At 38.4% G+C, this 23,953-nt stretch overlaps 1 protein-coding gene across 7 annotated transcripts; it reads right to left on the minus strand.

Annotated features, from left to right (window-relative positions):
* Positions 1 to 23,953, minus strand: ANGEL2 (angel homolog 2). 7 transcript variants are annotated; one of them, XM_023203769.1, is made up of 9 exons: positions 23,690 to 23,953; positions 21,188 to 21,513; positions 15,960 to 16,216; positions 14,887 to 14,956; positions 12,707 to 13,128; positions 8,428 to 8,554; positions 7,956 to 8,013; positions 4,754 to 4,917; positions 1 to 2,990 (listed from the first exon to the last, which is right to left on the minus strand). In XM_023203769.1, exons 1-9 carry the CDS (start codon positions 23,746 to 23,748, stop codon positions 2,839 to 2,841), a joined length of 1,635 nt encoding a protein of 544 aa, XP_023059537.1. In that variant the 5' UTR covers positions 23,749 to 23,953; the 3' UTR covers positions 1 to 2,838. The 7 variants fall into 7 exon arrangements, with proteins under 7 accessions (XP_023059537.1, XP_023059540.1, XP_023059539.1 ...); XM_023203772.1 differs by lacking the exon at positions 23,690 to 23,953 and adding an exon at positions 23,308 to 23,602; XM_023203771.1 differs by lacking the exon at positions 23,690 to 23,953 and adding an exon at positions 23,231 to 23,602.

Consider the following 23,953-nt stretch of genomic DNA (forward strand, 5'->3'; position numbering starts at 1 on the left):
TACGAGTATAATAGTTTATTACATAACTTACAGGTACAAAGTGCAAATGACTTGACGCCTCTCTTTCCCCAATCCCTTGAACTCTCTGGATCTCAAACTTTCTTTAGGAAAGCAAATGGTTAAAAGCAGACAGTAACTGAATTACAAATAAAGACAAGATTTCAAACATGCATATTATCTTGATAACAAAATGTAGAGTAAAACCAAAATTTCATTACTCCACAGTTTACCTTTCCACTTAAAACTTGTATAGTATAACACTTGAGACTGAGAGATTTGGTTTCAGGCATTAACCAGATTTAATTGCTTTTGGCAGGTAAGTAGAGGCTCCGGCAGAGTTACCAACTATTCTGGTCAACAAAAGTAAAGACAAGTGGATAATTATTTTTAGTGGAGCTTTAAAAACCTGTGAGAAGCTCACATTGACTTTTTGGCCTCCAGTCCACAAAATAATACTTCATTTGATAAGCTAAAGTAGGGAGTAATTTTATGGATTAACTCTATCAAAGTGAAGCACATGAAAAATGGGCCAGAATATATTAATCAGGATATAAAAAGTTTTCACAGAGGTTTTCAGGGATGTTCGTTTGTTAACAATGACCTATATGTAATAATGTTATTTGTTAATAAATTCACACAACACAAGGCAGTAATTAACTAATGAATTTTCATTTTTCTTTCCCCAATACTAAAAAGGGATAATTATACCATCATCATAATTTGATAATGTCTATATCTGCTAATTAGGGCACATAATATTCTGCAAACTACTACTATAAAATGTGGGAAATGCTGGAACTATAGTTAATACTGTAATTAAAATCCCCCCAAAGGCCAGGTGTGGTGGCTCATGCCTGTACTCACAGCACTTTGGGAGCCTGAGGCAGGTGGATCACCCCTGAGGTCAGGAGTTCGAGACCAGCCTGGCCAACATGGCGAAACTCCATCTCTACTAAAAATACAAAAATTAGCTGGTCATGGTGGTGCACACCTGTAATCCCAGCTACTTGGGAGGCTGAGGCAGGAGAATTGCTTGAACCCAGGAGGTGGAGGTTGCAGTGAGCCAAGATCGCGCCACTGCACTCCAGCTTCGGCGACAGCGTGAGATGCCGTCTAAAAAACAAAAACTCCCCAAAGTGAGAAATTAAATATTTAAACATATTCAATTACAATTTTTACTAGATAAATCTTATAATCCACATGCCTTCTTTGAGGCTTTCATCTGTTTTTTAAAAAATAATTATAGCAAATGCTTTAGTACAAAGACTTAGTCCAAGACTATTATTATTTTCCAATTTAAGGTGAAGCATTCTATTAATAAAACTCACTGTAAAAACATTTATAATTCAGTGTAAAATTACTACTTAGTAAAAATGCATGTAATTCCTTGTTCCTACCGTCTACAAAAAAGGAAATTGCCACTTTTTATGTTTTAAAATTGATTCAAACACTTGTATATAGGATTTATTAAACCTACTCATAACCACTTCATAGAAAGTGTCAGCACCATCTCATACTGGTGCATCACTGTAAAAGAAAACATTTTAGAAACAAAACCACTAAAACCAACAGTTTAATGACTATTTACAAAGTATTAGGACTCCAAGTTAATATCTTCCCACTAGAGTTTTACAGGCTTCCTCATATTTCTGAGGCATAACAAAAACAATTTTATAGCTGCCATTTTGTTCCAAAGACAAATTTCCTAATAAAATAAATTTCTACAGAACTGGTTCAGTAAAATAAAATCTCTCCCCTAACTCAGAGATCTTAAAACTGAATTTTTTAAAAATGCTGCCAGCTGCAGTGGTTACGCCTATAATCCCAGCACTTTGAGAGGCTGAGGTGGGCAGATCACCTGAGCTCGGGAGTTTGAGACCAGCCTAACCAACATGGAGAAACCTCATCTCTACTAAAAATACAAAATAAGCCAGGAGTGGTGGCGCATGCCTGTAATCCCAGCTACTTGGGAGGCTGAGGCAGGAGAACCACTTGAGCCCAGGAGGCAGAGGTTGCAGTGAGCAGAGATCGCACCATTGCATTCCAGCCTGGACAACAAGAGTGAAACTCCATCTCAAAAATAAAAAATAAAAATAAATTAAAAATAAATAAATAAAAATGCTAGAGAAACAAAGGTATATCCCCAGTCTCTGCCTCTATTAAGCCCACCTCTGTCTGTTCCAGGGTGAAAGAGTGAGCTTTACACGTTATGCTGACTTACATTTCCCAAACATTTCCCCAACACGATGCAGGGATATTACATGGCTCAGGACAGTAATATGATGGATTAAGCATTCTGTACAACTTAAAAAGCATTATCAAACCCCTTCAAAAACAAACTAAACAATGGCTGGTTGGATACCTGTGAATGACCCAAGGATTTCTAAGATAAACTATTTAGAACTCAATAGAGGGGTCTCCTAATGAAATCAAGCCTTCTGGAAAGAAACCACTTATAGTTTGCAAGAACTCAAAAGGTATTTTGGATCCACTACAGAGCTCACCAAAATTTATGAAATGAAATTTTTTACAAGCAGACAAAGGAAGATGCATTATATTTAAAAATCACTGTCAATTTTACTAGGATTTAGAATACAAAACCTTTACATCTCTTTTACAATAAAGAGTATTTAGATCTCATTTGTCAGAAAAATATTTTTCATTATTAAAAAAATTGTTATAAAGTTGTTTCTTCTGATACAGAGTTTCAAAGCATCTAACATAACCTCCTCAGAAACTCCACAGTGCAAAAATAAACAACATGCATACACTTAAGAACTTTACATTCTTTGAAAAACAATACAAATTGGAAAGAAAATTAGTATGTGATCAAAGAAGTCAGAGCTCAAGTCTGAACTTTGCCAATAAAGGCAGATGATCTGAAGAGTTATTTTCATTTGGAAGTCCATTAACAGTCCATAAGTCTTGTTCTGTAAGAAGTGACAGTCTAGCTAGAAGTTTCAAGCCACCAACCAAAGCAACTTCAGCTCCTAAAGAAGCACATACATATTTAGTAAAACTGTCAACAGGTTATTGTAAATTAATCATACAAGTCTTTTCTCCAAACACATACAGAACTTGAGGCCCCTCCAGAAGACTAAAAACTATGAAACAGTTTTTAGAATATTTAAGCTTTATTGAGTTATAACCTAATTGTAATTACCAAACACACAGCAGTTTGAGATATTGTTTCTATTTCCAGCTCTGTAACTGTAAGCAATCTTTAGAAGAAAATATAAATGTAATACTTAAGAATGTTAAGAGTAATTTGTGATTGACAACTACATAAGAAACTCATCCAGCAACCATTCTGTAGTTGCATAAAGCCAGAGACACCGGGCCACAGCCCTGCAGAAGTTTATAAGGTGAATGGAGAATAAATTAGTATAACTTAGTCCCAGAGAGTCAGCACCCACAGAAGTAGAGTAAAAGATGACACGCTCTTATCGTTAAGAAATTTGAAATGCTGATCGGTAACACTCTCCCGCCACCTAGTGAACTTCTGTCAGCATGACAACTATGAAAACCTTACTATAAATTCAAAGCAGCAGGCATATTTTGTAGAGTAGATCTAGTGGCAGGGGTAAGTCATCTCCTGAGTGTTACTAATAAGGTTATTCCCAGAAGAAAGGAGGGGGGAACAAACAGAGGGGAAAAGGGTAAAGAACAAGAAGCATTAAAAAAAAAAAATGGAAGAGAAAAAAATGAAAAAATCAGAAAAGAAAAAGCTGCCCACATTCCAAAGTTTTCTTAATATTTTTGTACTTCCAGTAATCTTAAACTGCATTTTCTTCTCCACTTTAAATCCTTTGGCTAATGTTTAAAACCTGATTTTCATTGAAGCGCACAAAGAAAACTTTTATCACCTTCACTTTTTGAAAACACCTAGTAATAATATAGACTTTTCTGACCGAATGTGGAGGCTCATGCCTGTAATCCAAGCCACTTTGGGAGGCTGAGATGGGCAGGTTGCTTGAACCCAGGAGTTCAAGACCAGCTTGGGCAACATGGTGAAACCCTGTCTCTACAAAAATTACAAAAATTAGGCAGGCATGGTGGCTCGTACCTGTAGTCTTAGCTACTCGGGAAGCTGAGGTGGGAAGGTCACTTAAACCCAGGAGGCAGAGGTTGCAGTAAGCTGAGAATCACGCCACTGCACTCTAGCCTGGGTAACAGAGTGAGACTTTGTCTCAAAAAAAAAAAAAAAAAAAGTATGTATGTATATATATATATATATATATACATATACACATATATATATATATATACACTTTTCCTCTTCAGAAAAATCCAGTATTCCAGAGTCAACATGACAGCATAAGCTGTGTTGCTGGCAGTGTAACTATGGTCCTCCAATGAAGGCAGCATGCCTCCGTGAAATTTAAGCACAAAACTATGATGACCATTAACGACATACTCAGTTCCTGTCACAGGAAAAACAGTAAATTTATGGCAAGTAAAAAGAAAGGGCAATATGAAAGACCTATAACTCAGAGGCTGACTGGAACTGGAGGGTAGGACTGATAATATCATTCTTGAGTAATAATTTGCTTGGATGTGTTTTATTGCCTCCCTCATATGCAAGTAATCAACTGATTTATTCAAATATATTACCAATCTGTCTATTTCGAAATATTTTTACCTTCTAGATCTAGAACTTCAACTGTATGTTTAGAGAGCTTTCTTAACTTTAACCTTGAGGTTTTAGCTACTGTGCTCTCTAGCAGAATTTAGGATTACATGCATTCCTTACCTGGGTGCCCAGCAACATCTTCCTTTTCTGCAGAGTAGAAAATATAATCCACAGTTATGGCACTTCGGGAATGACAGGTGGTCACTTCTGGAATTCCAGTGTCAGGAAAGTAATGTGAATAAACAGATGACAAGCTGAAATGGTGCTGTAAATTTGAAGATAATCTAAATAGAAAAGAAGAAGTGTTTAGTATTCAAGTTTTTTGTAACTTCAAGAATTCCTATCTGAAGTTCTTTTTCATTTAATTTCTAGATTAAGACCAGGCATTAAGACAAGCTTTATTTAAATAGACCATATCATAATTTAGTATTAATTTACTTATGCAGTGATATCTAAAACCCATCAATAAAACCATCATAAATGTGGCTTTTAAAAAAGCTCTATAATTAACATACTAATGTGTTCATTATTTATAACATGTGTGAATGCCTCCACTTACTAAAGAACATGTATTCTAAAACAACTTACAAGTTTTATTGTGTTTTTAAGAAAGAGAATCAAGGGGGTCTTCAGGAACATTATTTGGAATCCCCTAGACTTCTGATGACAGAGAGGCCATATTCTAATTTTTCTTGCTATGACATATGAGATAATTTTGTACTGCATCTTAAAACAGCTTCTCTAATGGTTTATTACATTTGCCCCATGCACAAATATAATGCATGTAATGTTATGAGTAAAAGGTTTAAAGATAATTTTCTAGTGTTACTTTATGAATCATAAGGATCTTTTACGCCTTGAAGGAAAATAAAATTTTAAAAAACTTATCCAACAAACATTTACCAAACACCTTCTAAGTTCTAGGCACTATCTCAGGTGCTGAGAATATGTAGATGAAGATGTTTCCCTTGCTTTTAAAGTGTTCATCTGCCAGGAACAAAGGTAAATCCTTAAAAATGCCCTCTAAGTTTTAGCAACTTTTTATGTCTAAGGATTTATAATATTAAACACAAATAGGGCCGGGCGCGGTGGCTCACACCTGTAATCCCAGCACTTTGGGAAGCCAAGGCAGGAAGACTGCTTGAGCTCAGGAGCACGAGACCAGCCTGGGCAACACAGTGAGACCTCATCTCTACAAAAGAAAAAAAAAACTAAGAAAATTAGCTGCACATGGTGGCCCATGCCTGTGGTCTCAGCTACTTGGGAGACTAAGGTAGGAGAACTGCTTGAGCCCAGGAGGTGGAGGCTGCAGTGAGCCAAGATCATGTCACTGCACTCTAGCGTGGATGACAGTGAGATTGACTCTTAAATAAAAATAATAAATAAAAATAGGTCTTCTGCAAACTGTTATTTTACTATCAATTTTTCAGTTTACAGATATAAGCTATGCATATAAACACTCTGTATTTACATATAGATACTAAAAAGTATCTTTTTTTTTATTTTTTATTTTTTATTTTTTATTTTTTATTTTTATGAGACAGAGTCTTGCTCTGTCACCCAGGCTGGAGTGCAGTGATGCGATCTCAGCTCACTGCAACCTCCCGCCTCCCAGGTTCACACCATTCTCCTGCCTCAGCTTCCTGAGTAGCTGGGACTACAGGCGCCCGTCACCACAACCGGCTAATTTTTGTATTTTCAGTAGAGATGCGGTTTCACCATGTTAGCCAGGATGGTCTCGATCTCCTGACCTCATGATCCGCCTGCCTTGGCCTCCCAAAGTGCTGGGATTAAAGGTATGAGCCACCGCGCCTGGCCTCTTTTTTTCTTTTAATTTTTAGATAGACACCAAGGGCAAGTAAAGTATCTGTTTTATTTTTTAATATTATTATTATTTTGAGACGGAGTCTTGCTTTGTCACCCAGGCTGGAATGCAGTGGCGCGATCTTGGCTCACTGCAACCTCTACCCCTCTGGTTCAAGCAATTCTCTGCCTCAGCCTCCCTGGGATTATAGGTGCCTGCCACCACGCCTGGCTAATTTTTTGTATTTTTAGTGGAGATGGGGTTTCACCATCTTGGCCATACTGCTCTTGAACTTCTGACCTCATGATCCACCCATCTCAGCCTCCCAAAGTGCTGGGATTACAGGTATGAGCCACCGCGCCTGGCCAGAATGTTTTTTTTTTTTTTTTTTTTTTAAATAGAAGCAGGGTCTGTCTTGCCCAGGCTGGTTTCAAACTCCTGGACTCAAGCAATCCTCCCGCCCTGACCTCCCAAAGTGCTGAGATTACAGGCATGAGCCAACATGCCCAGCCAGTATCTTTTTTCATATCCTATATTGTTATAAAAAGATTTAAGGATTACTCAAAACTAAGTACTTGTTAGATTAGCCTCCTTATTAATCTTATTCAAAGAAGTTTTTACTCTATTGAAAGGTTTAATCATTAATTTTTAAATATTCATTTAAAAATTTTTTTAAAAAATTGCTTCTATTCTTACTAGTTCTTATTTATGTAGTAATATTTTCTCAAAACAAGGTATACAAAATAAAGATTGAGAGGCAGATAAAATGAATGAGAATTTGTTCCTAAATTTAAATGTTAAAACAAAAACCTATAAAATAGCCACAATATAAAACAATCAAGATATTTCAAGAATCTCCCCAAGATTTAAGTCTCTGTCCTGTTTTATTAACTTGTATCCATTTCTCAACCATAGCCCCAAATATTCCTATTTCTTTAATGAAGAATCCCAGCATCTTTACCCCTCTGACAATCTTTTCCTACAGTTCAAGAGATAAATTTAAATGATCATCTTTTCAACTGGCATATTCATTTTTGGATCAATTCTCTTATAGACGGTTTTGAGATTTAGTAAACCAAAGACAACTAAAGATCCTCTTAATATCTGAGAGATATGTTTCTGTGATCTTGACCTTTGTTTAAGTATGTGAATTTCAAAGAGTACTTGAGCTGGTCCAGCTCCACAGACAAGCTGTTTCCCTTCCTAACACTACCTAGGCACTTAGCAATGTTTCAAACGTTGTGCTTTATATGCTTTGTCTCATCTAATCCTCACAACAACCCGAACTACAGACAAAGAAACTGAACCTCAGAGATGCTAAGTTTCTTGCTTAAAATTATTCAGCTAAAACACAGCAGAGTCAGGACTAGAACTCAGGCCTATTTGACTTAAGGGCTGGCACTCTTCACCAGCACGGAATATTATCACCTTAATTTTTTTATCCAAGTGATTTTTGAGAAATGAGTTTTTTATTCAATTAAAGTTAGCAAATGTCTCCTTTTACTTTCCAGAACTCACTTTTCAGCTGTCACTAGGACCTCTGTTTGCTTCAGTTGTGTTTGTGTCAGATCACTGTCTGTAAGAATAGAGGAAAATATATTAATTTTATTAATATAGTTTTGTTCTAGTTTGCCTTAATACCATCATCTTAGTCCAGAAATAATATTTAAGACTTATCTAAGTTAGAAAGATGCCTAGTTATATGTTTCATTCTGGAATCTGTATATTTTGATGGCCTCCAGAATTAGGAAAAGTAAAAAAATGCAAACAATTCCAAAGCAACATGCAAGTAAATCATGCACAGATAATTCTGGAAGTTCAACTTTAAAATGGTAAATTTAGAGATCTTAAGAAAAAGAATCAATAACTATATATTTATATATATGAATATTCATCCCTGGGATTTTATCTTTTTAAAAACTTAAGTTTTATGTCTTCAAAGGGAACATGATTACCCAGCAGACTGCCAAAATGTATTACAAACACTTACCTGTCTTTTCTACTTTTGGTACCTGCTGTACCTCATACACACAGTTCTGTGAGATACCTAGGTTTGGGGGCCAAATTGGAATAGATAAAATTCTTTGTCCCCGTGAAGACTGTTCCTGGCCAGATACCTAAACAAAATTTCAACAGGTATCTTAAGTGAAAATATTTTAAAGAGTTTATGAATTGAAAAGTTTATGTCTTAAATAAAAGGTAATCCAAAAGTGGTAAATTATTACCCTTTATTCATTATATTAAGTGATTCTTTGGCCTTATAAAATCTTCTTTTCTTCAAATACAATTCAGAAAGCACTTATCATTTACATAAAAATGACAATCTTTTTCCCATACATGTTTTTCTTTAATTTGGACATACAAATGATCTATCGCTTTGGACTAATACTACTCATCCTTTTTTACTACCTGCAATATAGTTCCTATTGTATCAAATACAGGCATGCTCAGAGATACCACAGGTTTGGTTCCAGGCCACCACAATAAAGTGAGTATCTCAATAAAGCAAGTCACATAATTTTTTCAGTTTCCCAGTGCATATAAATTGTGTTTATACTATACTGTAGTTTATTAAGTGTGCAATAGCATTATGCCTAAGAAAATACATACCTTAATTTAAAAATACTTTATTGTTAAAATATCCTAACAATCATCTGAGCCTTCAGTGAGTCATCATCTTTTTACGGGTGGAGGGTCTTGCCTAGATAATAATGGCTGCTGGCTGATCAGCGTGATGGTTGCTTAAGGTTGGGGTTGGCTGTGGCAATTTCTTAAAAATAAGACAACAATGAAATTTGCTGCAGCCATGATGCTTCCTTTCATAAAAGATTTTTCTGTAGCACATGATGCTGTTTGACAGCACTTTATCCATGGTAGAACTTTTTTCAAAATTGGAAACCTTGCCAATGTTTTATCAACTAAATTTATGTAACATTTAAAATCCTTTGTTGTCATTTCAGCAATGTTCACAGCATCTTCACTAGGAATAGATTGCATCTCAAGAAAATACTCTGCTCATCTTTAAGAAGCAACTCCTCATCTATTTAAGTTTTATCATGAGATTGTAACAAATCAGTTAGTTCTTCAGGCTCCACTTCTAATTCTAGTAATTCTAGTTCTCTTGCTACTTCCACCACATCTACAGTTACTTCCTCCACTGAAGCCTTGAACCCCTCAAAGTCATTCATGGGGGTTGGAATCAACTTCTGCCAAACTCCTTTTAATGGTGATATTTTGACCTCCTCCCATGAATCACGAATGTTCTGAATAGCATTTAGGCTGCTGAATCCTTTCCAGGTTTTCAGTTTACTTTCCCCAGATCCATCAGAGAAATCACTTCTATGGCAGTTATAGCCTATGAAATGTATTTCTTAAATAAGGAGACCCGTAGATACAAAATTACTCCTTGATTCCGGCTACAGAATGGATGCCGTGTTAGCAGGCATGAAACACTCATTTCCTTGTACATCTTCATCAGAGCTCTTGGGTCACCAGGCGCCTTGTGAATGAACAGTAATCTTTGGAAAGGAATCTGTTTTTCTGAGTAGTGGTCTCGGCAGTGTGCTTAAAATATTCTATGCCATAAAGAGATGCACTGTCATCCCCAAGCTTTGTTTTTCCATTGATAGAGCAGAGGTAGAGTGGATTTAGCATAACTTTTAAGTGCCCTAGGATTTTCAGAATGGTCAATGAACGCTGACTTTAAGTAACAAGCTACATTAGCTCCTAACAAAAGAGTCAGCCTGTCCTTTGAAACCAGGCAATGACTTCTTCTTTCTAGCTATGAAAAGTCCTACATGGCATCTCCTTGCAACAGAAAGTGGTTTCATCCACATTAAAAATCTATTGTTGGCCAGGTGCAGTGGCTCACACCTGTAATCCCAACACTTTGGCGGACTGAGGCAGGAGGACTGCTTGAGCCCAGGAGTTCGAGACCAGCCTGGGCAACATGGTGAAACTCCATCTCTACCAAAAAATATTAAAAAATTAGCCCAGCATGGAGGCATGCACCTGTAATCCCAGCTACTTGGGAGGCTGAAGCAGAATCGCTTGAACCCAGGAGGCGGAGGTTGCAGTGAACTGAGATTGTGTCATTGCACTCCAGCCTGGGCAATAGTGTGAGACTCTGTCTCTAAAAAAAAAAAAAAAAAAAAAAAAAATCTATTATTTAGTGTAGCTACCTTCATCAATGATCTTAGCTAGATCTTCTTCTGGATAACCTACTGTAGCTTCTACATCAGCAGCACTTGTTGTTTTACCTGCACTTTTATGCTATGGAGATGGCTTCATTCCTTAAACCTCGCAAATTAAACTCTGTTAACTTCCAACTTCTCTTCTGCAGCTTCCTTATCCCTCTCAGCCTTCATAAAATTGAAGATACTTAGTGCCTTGCTCAGGATTAGGCTTTGACTCAAGGGAATGCTGTAGCTGGTTTGATCTTCTATCCAGACCACTCAAGCTTTCTCCATATCAGCAATAAGGCTGTTTTGCTTTCTTATTATGCCTTCATACACTGGAGTAGCACTTCTAATTTCCTTCAAGAACTTTTCCTTTGCATTCACAACTTTGCTGTTTGGTGCAAGAGGCCTAGCTTTTGGCCTCTCAGCTTTCAAAATGCCTTCCTTGCTAAGCTTAATCATTTCTAGCTTTTGATTCAAAGTGAGACACATGAGTCTTCCTTTTACTTGAACACTTAGAGAGTGCTGCAGGGCTATTACTTGGCCTAGTTTCAATATTGTTGTGCTTCAGGGAATATAGAGGCCCAAGTAGAGGGAGGGAGATGATTAGTGGAGCAGTCAAAACACACTTATCGATTAAGTTCAGCATTTTATATGGGTACAGTTCATAACACCCAAAACCATTATAACAGTAATATCGAAGATCACTAATCTGGGATCAACATAACAGATGTAATAATAATTAAAATGTCTGAGTAATGCGAGAGTTACCAAAATGAGGCAGAGACAGGAATTGAGCACATGCTATTGGAAAAATGGCACCGATAGAGCTGCTTAAGGCAGGGTTGCTACGAAACTTCAATTTTGTAAAATGCAGTATGTTTGAAGCTCGATAAAGCAAAGCACAATAAAATGAGGCATACCTGTACTAACAGAGATTAACTTTTATAAAAGTTTAAACTATCTGGGTGCGGTGGCTCATGCCTGTAATCCCAGCACTTTGGGAGGCCAAGGTGAACCTCCAGATGACCTGAGGTTGGGAGTTCGAGACCATCCTGGCTAACACTGTGAAACCCCATCTCTACTAAACATACAAAAAATTAGCCAGGTGTGGTGGCGTATGCCTGTAGTCCCAGCTACTCGGGAGGCTGAGGCAGCAGAATTGCTTGAAACTGGGAGGCGGAGGTTGCAGTGAGCCAAGATCACACCTTTGTACTCCAGCCTGGCAAAAGAGCCAACACTCCGTCCATCTCAAAAAATAATAATAAATAAATAAATAATTTTAAACTATCACTGAAAACTCTAGTGGTGAAGAGCTTATTTTGGTAAATATACTGAAGATCAAATGATCTAAAGTAAGGAAAGGAAAGCACAATAAAAATAATTACATGAGCTAAATTGTGCTAAGCTAAAGAAAATATTTATTATTATACAAGGGAAACTTATATAATAAATGTTGAATTACTATTTTGCCCACATCCAGGTTTCCAAATTCTATCCTGCCACCTTGTGATACTTATTTGTGAAGTATTCATGTCTGTCAATACTTTTCTTTGCTGCCTGTTAATTCCTCCAAGCAGTATGTTGCCACAGACAGATGAAAGAGATGAAAATCAACCAAATAAAAATAATTATTTATTAGATGTGGCTGGGCACAGTGGCTCACGCCTGTAATCCCAGCACTTTGGGAGGCCGAAGCGGGTGGATCACGAGGTAAGGAGTTCGAGACCAGCCTGGTCAACAAACTGAAACCCTGTCTCTACTAAAAATACAAAAATTAGCCAGGTGTGGTGGCGCACACCTGTAATCCCAGCTACTCAGCAGGCTGAGGCAGGAGAATCACTTGAACCTGGGAGGCGGAACTTGCAGTGAGCTGAGATCATGACACTGCACTCCAGCCTCCAGCCTGGGCGACAGAGGGAGACTCCATCACACACACACACAAAATAAGAAGTCATGGAAAATCAGTTTGATAAAGTGAGGGTACTGGATCATCCCGGGTTTTTAAACAGTCATGTAATAATTATCTTCACATTATCATGAGTGGAGCAACTATGTCCACTTCCTACTAACAATGGAGCAAGCACTTACCTTTCCTATGGGAAGTCCTTCATAATTCAATTTTCCTTCCTTTATGAAACTATATAGTGGAGAACCAGGAACAGAATTAAAGTCACCACACATAACAATAGGGCAGAAGCTGCCATCTTTCTGGTGGGCAACACTGGAAATCTCTGCCAGTAGCATTGCCAATTGGGTCAGCTTAATATCACCTCGCCTTGGATTATACAACAGATGGGTATTTGCTACACAGATCGCAGGAGAGGCAGCACATGCAATTTTGGGTTGCAAGAGTAAAACTAATCCAACATTGTCTCTGTCCAACAGAGAAATATCAGGGCGGAAGAATTCCACTGGGTTCACTGACAAGAGTGAAAATTTGGAATGCTTGAAGCAAATAGCACAGCCATCAGGTTTCCTTCCTGTCCGCATCTTATATTCACAGTGATAACCTATAAGAAACAAATGAATTTAAAACAAATGACTGCTTTTATATATTTGTCAAAACACAGCTCACCTGATACTTCTGAACAATGTTTACCAAACTGTATTCTGCAAAACATTAGTAATGTAGGATGTCAGTAAACATTGGAATAAAAAACGTTTGACACTGGGTCTATTAGTAATGTAGGATGTCAATAAACATTGGAATAAAAAACGTTTGACACTGGGTCTAACAGGCCTTTTTATATGCAGACTTCAGCCCTTGATATGCTAATGTGTATTATCAGTCTCCCATTGCCATCCTAGTAAAACTTGGTCATGGCAATAACAGTCAAGCCTTTCAATAATCTATTCTCACACTCTCTCCACCCTATATTCCTGATCTTTTTGCTTATAACTCCTTCCCCCTCACTTCATTCCAACCTCACTGGCCTCCTCACTTGCCTTAACACACTCCAACCTCAGGGACTTTCCCTTGCTATTTCTGTTGCCTAGAATGTTCTAGGCATAGCTTATTCCTTCACCTCCTTCAAATATTTGTTCAAATGTCACCTTGTCTGATCATTTTGTTTAAAACTGAAACCTCTCCATTCCACTTTCCTGCTTTTCTCCAGAAAACTATCATTATTTAATATGCTATTTACTCATTTATTTGGTTAGCCTTTCTCCACTAGAAGGTACACTCCAGATGAGGGAGAAATTTTTTACATCTTTTTTGCCCAGTGCTATATCCTCACTCCCTAGAACAGTGCATGGTATATAGTAGACACTCAAAAAAAAAAAATTGCTGAATGAAGGCCGGGCACGGTGGCTCATGCCTATAATCCCAGCACTTTGGGAGGCCAAGGCGGGTGGATCACGAAGTCACGAGATCAAGGCCATCCTGGCTAACACGGTGAAACCCTGTCTCTACTAAAAAAACACAAAAAATTGACTGGGCGTGGTGGCGGGCGCCTGCAGTCCCAGCGACTAGGGAGGCTGAGGCAGGAGAACAGCATGAACCTGGGAGGTGGAGCTTGCAGTAAGCCAAGACTGCATCACTACACTCCAGCCTGGGCAACAGAGAAAGAGTCTGTCTCAAAAAAAAGAAAAAAAAAAAATTTGCTAAATTTATGAATGCAAAGCAGGCACATTTCTCAAGTATATGGGACCACAGATAACTTGTTTCTAGAAGTGTTTATTTATCAAACAGGTTTTTGGCATCTATCCATTAGGAAGACACTAGTAGGCACTGGTATTATAATGATGAAAGAGACAAAATGGTCCCTGACCTCATGGAGCTCAGAATCCAATAGGTCTAGAGGTGGACAGAACAACTCCTAGGAAAGGGAGTTACTAAGAGATTCTTACACATCTTTCTGTTTGAATTAAAATTATACTCCAACACAAAAGTTTCGAGAGAGTACCTCAACCTTTTCCTGACTCTTTGAAATTAATTTTTTAAAATTAAGATGTTTAGCCAAAATATGCCACACATCTTTGTTAGCAAGTTATATCTTAATGACACATGAATTTTCAAAAGTAAATTTGGCTAAGATAAAAGTTACATTGCCTTGTCTCTATAAAAAAAATTAAACAATTAGCCGGGCATGGTGGCACACATCTCTAGTCCCATCTACTCAGGAAGCTGAGATGAGAGGATTACTTGAGCCCAGGAGGTTGAGGCTGTAGTGAGCCATGATTGTGCCACTGCACTCCAGCTTGGGTGACAGACTGAGACCCTGTCTCAAAAAAGAAAAAAAAAAAAAAAAAGAGTTACACTGTACCCAGTGATTCCAAACTTGGCCTGATCTCTGCTCCATAATGATCTTCTTGAACTTCCTGCAAACAAAGTACCTTGGAAGAAAAAAATAGCTTGAATTAGAACACAGAGATGCAAACATGAATTTCCTGGTGCTTTTATCTTAAAATATCTAAAAGCTGGCTTCTAAAATTCCACACCTGATAATAATTGAAATAAAAGACATCCTTTTTTCTTGTTATAGATCTACCAAATTAATGTTTCCGAATTTTGATCAATCTCAAAACTCTGGCCCTCAATCACATGGAGCTCCCTTAGTACTCAAAATTATTATACCCAAAAGGAAATATTCTTAGCTTACATGTCAGGATATTTTTTCGGGTTTTAAGTGTTCGTTGGTACTATCTTTCAGGTCTTAAGAGGCTGATTTCTTTGAATGCTATCAGGTAGGTGACATTTTTGCATGAATTACTGAAACTTTAAATCAAAGTTAATATTTACTGAATACTTAATATGCTGCCAGTTTCTGTCTCAAAAGTGACCCAAACTTAAAAACGTTTTGGACCCTTTTTGAAAAGTTAGATGATCATTCACACCAGCAACCACTAACAAATGCCTCTCTGAAAGTCATACCTTATTAAGACTTATTCCATCATTATTGTTAAACACATTCCTTCCTTACCCCACAAACAAAAGGAGAAAACCATTTAGTTCATAAATGCACAAATGAAACATGTAACCCAACTTTTTCTTTTCTTTTTTTTTTTTTGAGGCAGAGTTTCACTCTTGTTGCCCAGGCTGAATTGCAATGGCGCAATGTCAGCTCACTGCAACCTCCACCTCCTGGGTTTGAGTGATTCTCCTGCCTCAGCCTCTTGAGTAGCTGGGATTACAGGCATGTGCCACCACGCCTGGATAATTTTGTATTTTTTAGTAGAGACGGGGTTTCTCCATGTTGGTCAGGCTGGTCTCGAACTACCGACCTCAGGTGATTCGCCTGTCTCAGCCTCCCAAAGTGCTGGGATTACAGGCATGAGCCACTGTGCCCGGCCCCAACTTTTTCTTATGTGAAGAATTTCAATAATATTTTGCACTTACATCTGCATCAAAGTGTTTAATTTCTTTCAGAATATTGGGAAACCTAAAACTCCAGTGTAATACTGGCCGCCGGCAATGTCTATAAAGGTGAGAGTTATCTTCCAGTAAATCTTGTGAAAGTATATTATAGGACATCACTGAAAAGTCAAACTTGTTCTCACTGTCTTCACATTTGGGATCAACATTTTTGTCTCCTAGGATCTTCGTTTTTTCTTTATCATGGCTACATATATATTCCCAATTCCGCTTTATCACGCCTGTTAAAAATATATTGCACAAATATAAGGAATTAATCAAAAGCAGACCATATAGTTCCCCACATATATGTATTTTTCAGCCTCTTAAAAATTCCCATAAGCAATAAATAGAATGTTTTTCCCTAGGAAGTGGCAATATAGCACTGAATAATTAGAACTGTTATCAAATTGGTAAAAATGTGGTAACACAATACACTGACTGACCAACAGGTTTAAAACAGGTTTAAAATAATCTTGCAAGTCATTCTGGAGGCTGAGAATACGTGCTTATAAAGCTAAGACTATACGGAGGTTGTGGTTTCTCACTTCTCTACAGTTAAGAAGCGGCTCTGCCACAGATGTGATTGACACTTTTATAATTATAACAACATATTTGTATGTCAAAGTTGGCTTTTCAATAAGATGATTTTACATTGTATTTTATTCCCTATTAGTGGGATACGATCATCAAATGATTAACTAAGTTCCAGTAGCAACCCTTAGTTCAGAATTCTAGTTTATACATGAAAGAAGCGTATATCATGGCAATATATGGAAGAAGTTTTAGTGTTTAAAACACTAAAGTGGAACATGCAAACAAAATAAACAAAAGAAATCTTTTAAATGTACAATAAAGAAAAAGTTAAATATGACATAGCTACAGAATGCTAGTAAATGATGGCTAACCAACAAACCTAGCATGCAACAACCAGGAGTGTGTCATAGTTCATATTCTGCAAACACATCATGCATTCTGCAAAAGTGATGAAAAGAGAATTAAAAAAATGAGACTTTGCAATCATAGGCAGTCCCTGACTCAGAAATAACCACGTGTGTGATGTGTGTCTGTGTATTCACCTTTGATCTTGCCTCCTACACCCTATCATTAAAGAGGATGCTCTTATTGCCATGGAAACCATGAAGAGAAACACGGAATTTTTAGAGAATTTATGAGCTCAAAAGAAAGAGAAAACAAAAAATGGGAAGAACATGGGAAAACAGATTTGGAAATGGACTTCTAAGTATGATTAAATAATACAAAAAAATTTCAGTCCTAGAATATCTCCCTCTATCCTGCAAAGGTTTTCACTTCACTGGAATACAATGCCTAGAATTCCACCAATCAAAAATTAAATAGAAGTTAAAATATCCTATACACTTATACAGAGGGTGAAAGAAAGACTAAAAGGAAATACACCACTTTTTTTAAGAGTAGTTATCTCTGAGTGTTAGGACTGTGAAATATTTTTGCAAATCTTCTGCACAATACATTTACAATCAAAATATCACTATGCTATGTAAAAACGCCAATGAAGTAATCATTTTAAAGTATGATTAGGCCAGGAACAGTGGCTCACGCCTGTAATCTCAGCACTTTGGGAGGCTGAGGAGGGTGGATCACCTGAGGTCAGGAGTTCGAGACCAGCCTGGCCAATATGGTGAAACCCTGTCTCTACTAAAAATACAAAAATTGGCCAGGCGTGGTGGCTTGCGCCTGTAATCCCAGCTACTCAGGAGGCTGAAGCGGGAGAATCGCTGTAACCTGGGAAGCAGAGGTTGCAGTGAGCCAAGATCACACAATTGCACTCCAGCCTGGGCAACAAGAGTGAGACTCCATCTCAAAAAAAAAGATAGAAACAAAACCAAACAAGTCTTCAACTATGAAGAATTTTGCCTAGAGCCTATCCTATGCCCAGGAAAGGAAACTATTCCCTATCATTCACTGAAGATAGGAATCCTACCCCCAATAGCTCAGAACTAAGGCTAACTGTACGGGCTCTGCAGAGCCACTCAGGTTTGTAACAAAACTTCTATAGGGAAAACAGAACTGATTGGCCGGGCGTGGTGGCTCACACCTGTAATCCCAGCACTTTGGGAGGCCGAGGAGGACAGATCACAAGGTCAGCAGAGCGAGACCATCCTGGCTAACACGGTGAAACCCCGTATCTACTAGAAAGTACAAAAATTTAGCCGGGCGTGGTGGCGGGCACCTGTAATCCCAGCTACTCGAGAAGCTGAGGTAAGAGAATGGTGTGAACCCAGGAGGCAGAGCTTGCAGTGAGCCGAGATCGCGTCACCGCACTCCAGCCTGGGCAACAGAGTGAGACTTCCTCTCCAAAAAAAAAAAAAAACAAAAAAACTGATCATGTAGAACACAATTCATTCATAAACTGGAGACTGTCTATGATGGTTTTAGCCAAATCAAAGTCTTCTTATGTATGCAAGATGGAAAGGGTTCTAGTCATGCAAACAATATATAAGCTATCATCATAGATGGAGCACTACCCTGGTGTCACTGCCATATTAAAATATGAAAATTAAGGTCTAAAAACCTTATTCATATTTCCTTATAAAACATGTACAAGTAATGGCATATAAATGCATTAAGATTTTTATTGTCCTGGTCATTAAAGCTTATAACCAATTCTTTTTGCAATTCCATTTTGTAAACAACCAGGACCATTAGATTATTTGGTTAATACAGTGGCTTTCAAACGTCTACAGCTTGTAGAACCCTTCTGTGTTACTTTTCATGTCACAGAACACCAATCCCTGGCATGCTGGGACTGGGGCTAGGATGATGGGGTGAACACACATTTTATACTGACCACATTTGCTTTTAATAAACTTACAGAAATGTGTTCAAATGTGAGGGTTCCATGGAAGACAATTTGAAAACCACTGATAGAGTGGATAGTCTCTGGCCTTCATATGCTTCACAACATAAATTCACACTACAAAAGCTTATATACCTTCCATATCAGGAGGAACAAGGTGATCACAGCAGAGAAGACAGATGAATCAAAGAAAGTAAGCAATAGGCCTGATCGGGTTTTTAGGGTGCCTAATTACAAAGTCATAATTGTATCACACAAATCCTTCAAATACCACTTTAAAGTGATAGGCAAGTTAGCAATGCTGTTTTCTTGATTGAAAAGTATTAGTGAAATATCGGAAGTCACAAATATGGCTTAACGAAGAGCATTTTCCTTATTCACAACACCTAGGAAGAATGGACATATAGAGAGTCAGGTTGTAATCAAGCTTTATCAGTAGGTAAATGTAATTCCCCATCCATAAAGGGAAAACAACACCATAATTTTCTGAGTACCTACTATGAAGCCAACAGTGTGTTAGGCACTTTGACATACAGTATCTCATTTCATTCAACAGACTTTCAAGTAGGCATTATTTTACATGAAAAAATCAAGGAGCAAAGAGGTTAAGTAAGCTGTCCAAGTTCATATAATTAGTGGTGGGGCAGAAAGGAAAGCAGGGAGTGGTTCCTCAATCAATGCTGATGAAGCTATGCCACAGCTCCATCTGAAAGCACCCCAGATTTATAAGAGGCTAAACAAAAGAGGAGTGTGAGGACCTGATGAACAAATTACATGAGTGAAAAGCAATCTGGTATCATCATACAGCCCTAGATTTGTAGATCTTAGGATTGTTCTCAGAAACCTAATTTTAATGCCATCATCATAAGCCCTAGATTTATAGATCTTAGGATTGTTCTCAGAAACCTGATTTTAATGCCTCTAAATACACCTTTCATTCATTCAAATATTTCTTGTTTATCTCCCTATGCTGTGGTTAAGTATACACACAAACAGATTTTCACTTTTGGATAGTTAAGAATTTCTACAAGTGTTTGTTTTTTCTGACTAGGTTCTTTGTAACTGTGTAGCAATAAGTTACACATTTATTTGAATATTAGCTTAGCAAAGTTGATTGGGACCCAGCTGAAGCCTGTAGACTACTTTCTGATAAACCAGAGGGAATCTGAAGAGCACTAATTCTAGCTTTGGCTTCCAGACGAGACTCACCTTGAATGTCTTCCTTCGACAAACTTATATATCAGCTCCCTACACGGCCTTCTCTCAAATATCTTCAGAGGAATTATCTTCACTGAAAATTATGGTTCAATAAGAAAGACAATTCCAAATCCAAATTCTACCTAGAAATCTCATTTATACTTTCAAGAGATGGGGTTGTGGTGGGGGCAAGACTGGCAGCACAGAGGGAGTCTAGTAAATTGTTCAGAGTAGAAAAAATATGAAAAAATAGAAGTAAATTAACACATTTTAAAAAACTGTTTCTCAAAGTGGAGTAAGATGTGGTTCCCCTTCTAAAAGATAATACTTCCGGCAAACTCTCAAGATATCTGTGGACCCCAATTTGAGATATACAGATTTAATAAACAAAAATCTTATCCTATAAGACCATGTCTTTCATTTATGGTTGCTTCTATTTATGAGTCCTTTTGTCTTACATAAAAACGTCGGCTTAAAAATGAAAACACTAAAATTTTTTTAGATCTTTAGACTTCTAAGCATACAGCCATCAATTTCTAAGACGTCTAAGGGCTTTTGTTTCAAAAACATTGGATTTAAAAATTATCCTTAAATAAAACTTACTTTTGCAATCTATTTCTCCTTTCTTTGCCAATCTTATTCTATCTGTAGACTCATTTCTATTTTTACAGCCAGAAGTACACAATTAGTTGAAGATAAAAATAAAGACTTCATTTAAGGAAGAATTCATTTTTTTCTTTTTTTTTTTTTTTTTTGAGATGGAGTCTTGCTCTGTAGCCCAGGCTGGAGTACAGTGGCGTGATCTCAGCTCACTGCAAGCTCCGCCTCCCGGGTTCACGCCATTCTCCTGCCTTAGCCTCCCGAGTAGCTGGGACTACAGGTGCCCGCCACCACACCCAGCTAAATTTTTGTATTTTTAGTAGATACGGGGTTTCACCGTGGTCTTGATCTCCTGACCTTGTGATCCGCCCGCCTCGGCCTCCCAAAGTGCTGGGATTACAGGCGTGAGCCACCGCGCCCGGCCAAGAATTCATTTTTTTCTAACACAAAACTACTGGCTAAAAATCAACACCAAATACCTCTAAAACTTTAGGAGGTTTAAAGGATTAGATATGAAAGTTTCAATTTAGTCTATCACTTGTATCTATTTCTACACCAAGATAAATGTCACCTTTACCTTGGTGTTTTCTTCGTTTTGATGAAGGCTCATCTCCCTCAGCGTTCATGATGTAACTAGAGAGATGAATCAAAGATGTCTGGCTCAGGTTGTCAGGTCTCCAGTTACAGTACTGGAACTGAGTTCTAGACTCAAACAAACAGGGTGGTCTCCAATTTAGTGAAAAATGCCTACTACTGAAGTATGGGTAAGGAGCTTGAGAGTAATGTCCAGGCCACCTCATACAACTAGAAATATGTCTGTTCCAGCAACACCTTTGTAGATTCTCCCACGGTGTAGTCCAGTCTCTGCCCAGACTCCTCGAGTGATGGGGAAACATGGGGTATCTAAAAGAAATAAATACACTCCTTGAGGCACCACTTTTTGTTCAGCTATAGTTTACAAAATCTAAGCCTATTTCCTCAAGGGAAAATAGTATCTAATATTTAAAATCTGACTTCTAAATCTGTGAAGGATGAAGGGGAAACCACTCATGATTTACCTATTAGCATCAATATCTCAAGACTCTCGTCCTAAAAAACCATTAATGGTATTCTGAATACTTAACACAGCATGCCTCCCAGGCTCCTAAAACACCACATACCCCTCAAAATGTACATAGTTCAACTGAGAGATGAATCAACTATCAAAATGATATTCAGAGTAGCTTTCAAGCACCTAAAAAACTCAATGAGAAAATAAAATACACAACAAACATTATACTGAAACCGAATAAGGAACTCTTATCACCCTACAATCAAAGTAAATCTCTTCTCCCACGTGGAGCGATAACAAGTTTCTGAACAGCTCTTTATACCAAGGGCAGATTTTTCCAAACACCTGTATAAGCTAGAAAAACAAAAGCCTATCCACAACTTCATAAATTCACAAAACTACTTCTCTTACTCATCAACGGGTGGATAATTTATTTTTCCATCCTTTTTTAAGTATGATTCTCCTTGGGGGAAATGAAAGAGGATGGGGATTACTTACTAAGAACGCACCAACACTCCAAACCAACAGCTTCAATTTAACCCACCATCCAAAATATCTCCAAATCGGCGCTAACATTTTTAACAGATATGTTGCTCTCAGGCTCTCAAGAGACACTTCAGCTTAATAAAGCACCATGTTCCTCTCACAACACTACTTTGGCAAAATGTTAAGATTCTGAAGACTTCTATTCTTTCCTCCAAAATTCTTAACAGCTACATTTCTACCACAGCATCAATAATGTGCTCTCCCATCCCTAAGGGAATTTTGTTTAAGTTGCATTTACTGTTATTTAACTTTATATGCTGTTATTTTCATTTTAACAGCATTTAAATTTTTATTATATATTTTTACAGTTTAAGTATTCCCTAGTTGTTCTCTAAAATCAACTTAATTGTAAATCTTTAAAAGCATAAAACATGGGTATCTTACACTGCTTTGTGATAACTCTGAAAGCCATAGGAATTTGGGCACATGGTCCACGCATTTTCTATCCTAATAAGCCACTGTATTAAAATACAATACTTGTACTACAACAGTTATTCTCTATATTTGCAGTTATTTATTCAGACTTTTTTTTCTCTTAAGACGTTAAGCTCCTTCAGGGCCAGAACCGTCTTATTCATTTTAATTCCGTTCTCTTCACAAGTGCCTAGCACAGTGCCTGGCAAACAGCTGGTACTCAGGAAACATTGTTGAACTGAATTACCATCAAGTCCCAGGCCTATGGGAGTTAAAACCAAATCCCCATCACTTATGCAATACATGCTGTGTTTCCAAAGCGTGGTGGGTGGTACACGAGTCATTTCATAGAGTACACAGTTAAATTACTTGATTGTAATATCTAAATATTTGTTAGTTTATTAGGAAAACACATAATCGCACATCAAATCCAAGACTGCTGACACTGCTAAGGGCGAAGCTAATGTGGGCCGCACCTACTGAAGTGCTTTTTTAAAAAACTGAGTCAATTTAAAGAAAAATATCCAGTAAATAAAACACGTGGAACAAGAACTTGGCCATAGCAGTAAGGGATGACATACAAGTGACTAAAGTTTGAGAGACACTAACACATCAACAAAAATCAAGTCCCTCCTGGGCGTGTGCCACACGCGCGCCTCCAGGGGATCAGGACCGCCGAGACCTACTGCGGAGAGGCGGCCTCCCCGCCGACGCTCGGCTCCCGGGACGGTGCTGCGAAATGTGGGGAGCAGGCCAGCGCTGCTCTGGAGGCTGGGTGGGGGGAAGCGGGCCAGGGATCCAAAGCCACTGGCGCAAGACTGGCCAGCGGCCCATGAACTCCGCGCCCAGACCCCAGACTTCGTCGGCCCAGCGCGTCGCCGGCTGCGCGCCGGGTTTACCTATCCCTCTTGGTCTCTGGAGGCTCCTCCCGGATACACCATCGCCCAGACCCTCTTCTTCTTCCTTCCTCCCCTAGCCCGCCCCGCCCCAGGTTAGTCCCGGACGCCCGCCCGCGCCCTCAAGCCGCCCGCCCCTCTCTCCTCCCTCCAAGTACCCAGTCCTACTGACCGTCCTCTTCCCACCACACAGTGGCCGTAGCCCTTCCTCACACAGCGCCAGGCTTCCATTTTCGCCCTCCGCGTGCGTCCAGTTCCCAGGCCCCGGGTTCCACCTCAATCTCTAAACTGATGCGGTGGCCTAAAGTACCTAGGGAACCCCATCACTCTAAGTACCGACTCCAGTCCCGGCTGCAAGGCATGCCGGGAGGTGCAGTCTCGCCGCCAGCCGGCCTATTCTCCATCTTGCGCAGTGAGAGTCCCTGAATGCCTTAAC

The sequence above is a fragment of the Piliocolobus tephrosceles genome, chromosome 1 (assembly GCF_002776525.5).
Source record: "Piliocolobus tephrosceles isolate RC106 chromosome 1, ASM277652v3, whole genome shotgun sequence".
Lineage (NCBI taxonomy): Eukaryota > Metazoa > Chordata > Mammalia > Primates > Cercopithecidae > Piliocolobus > Piliocolobus tephrosceles.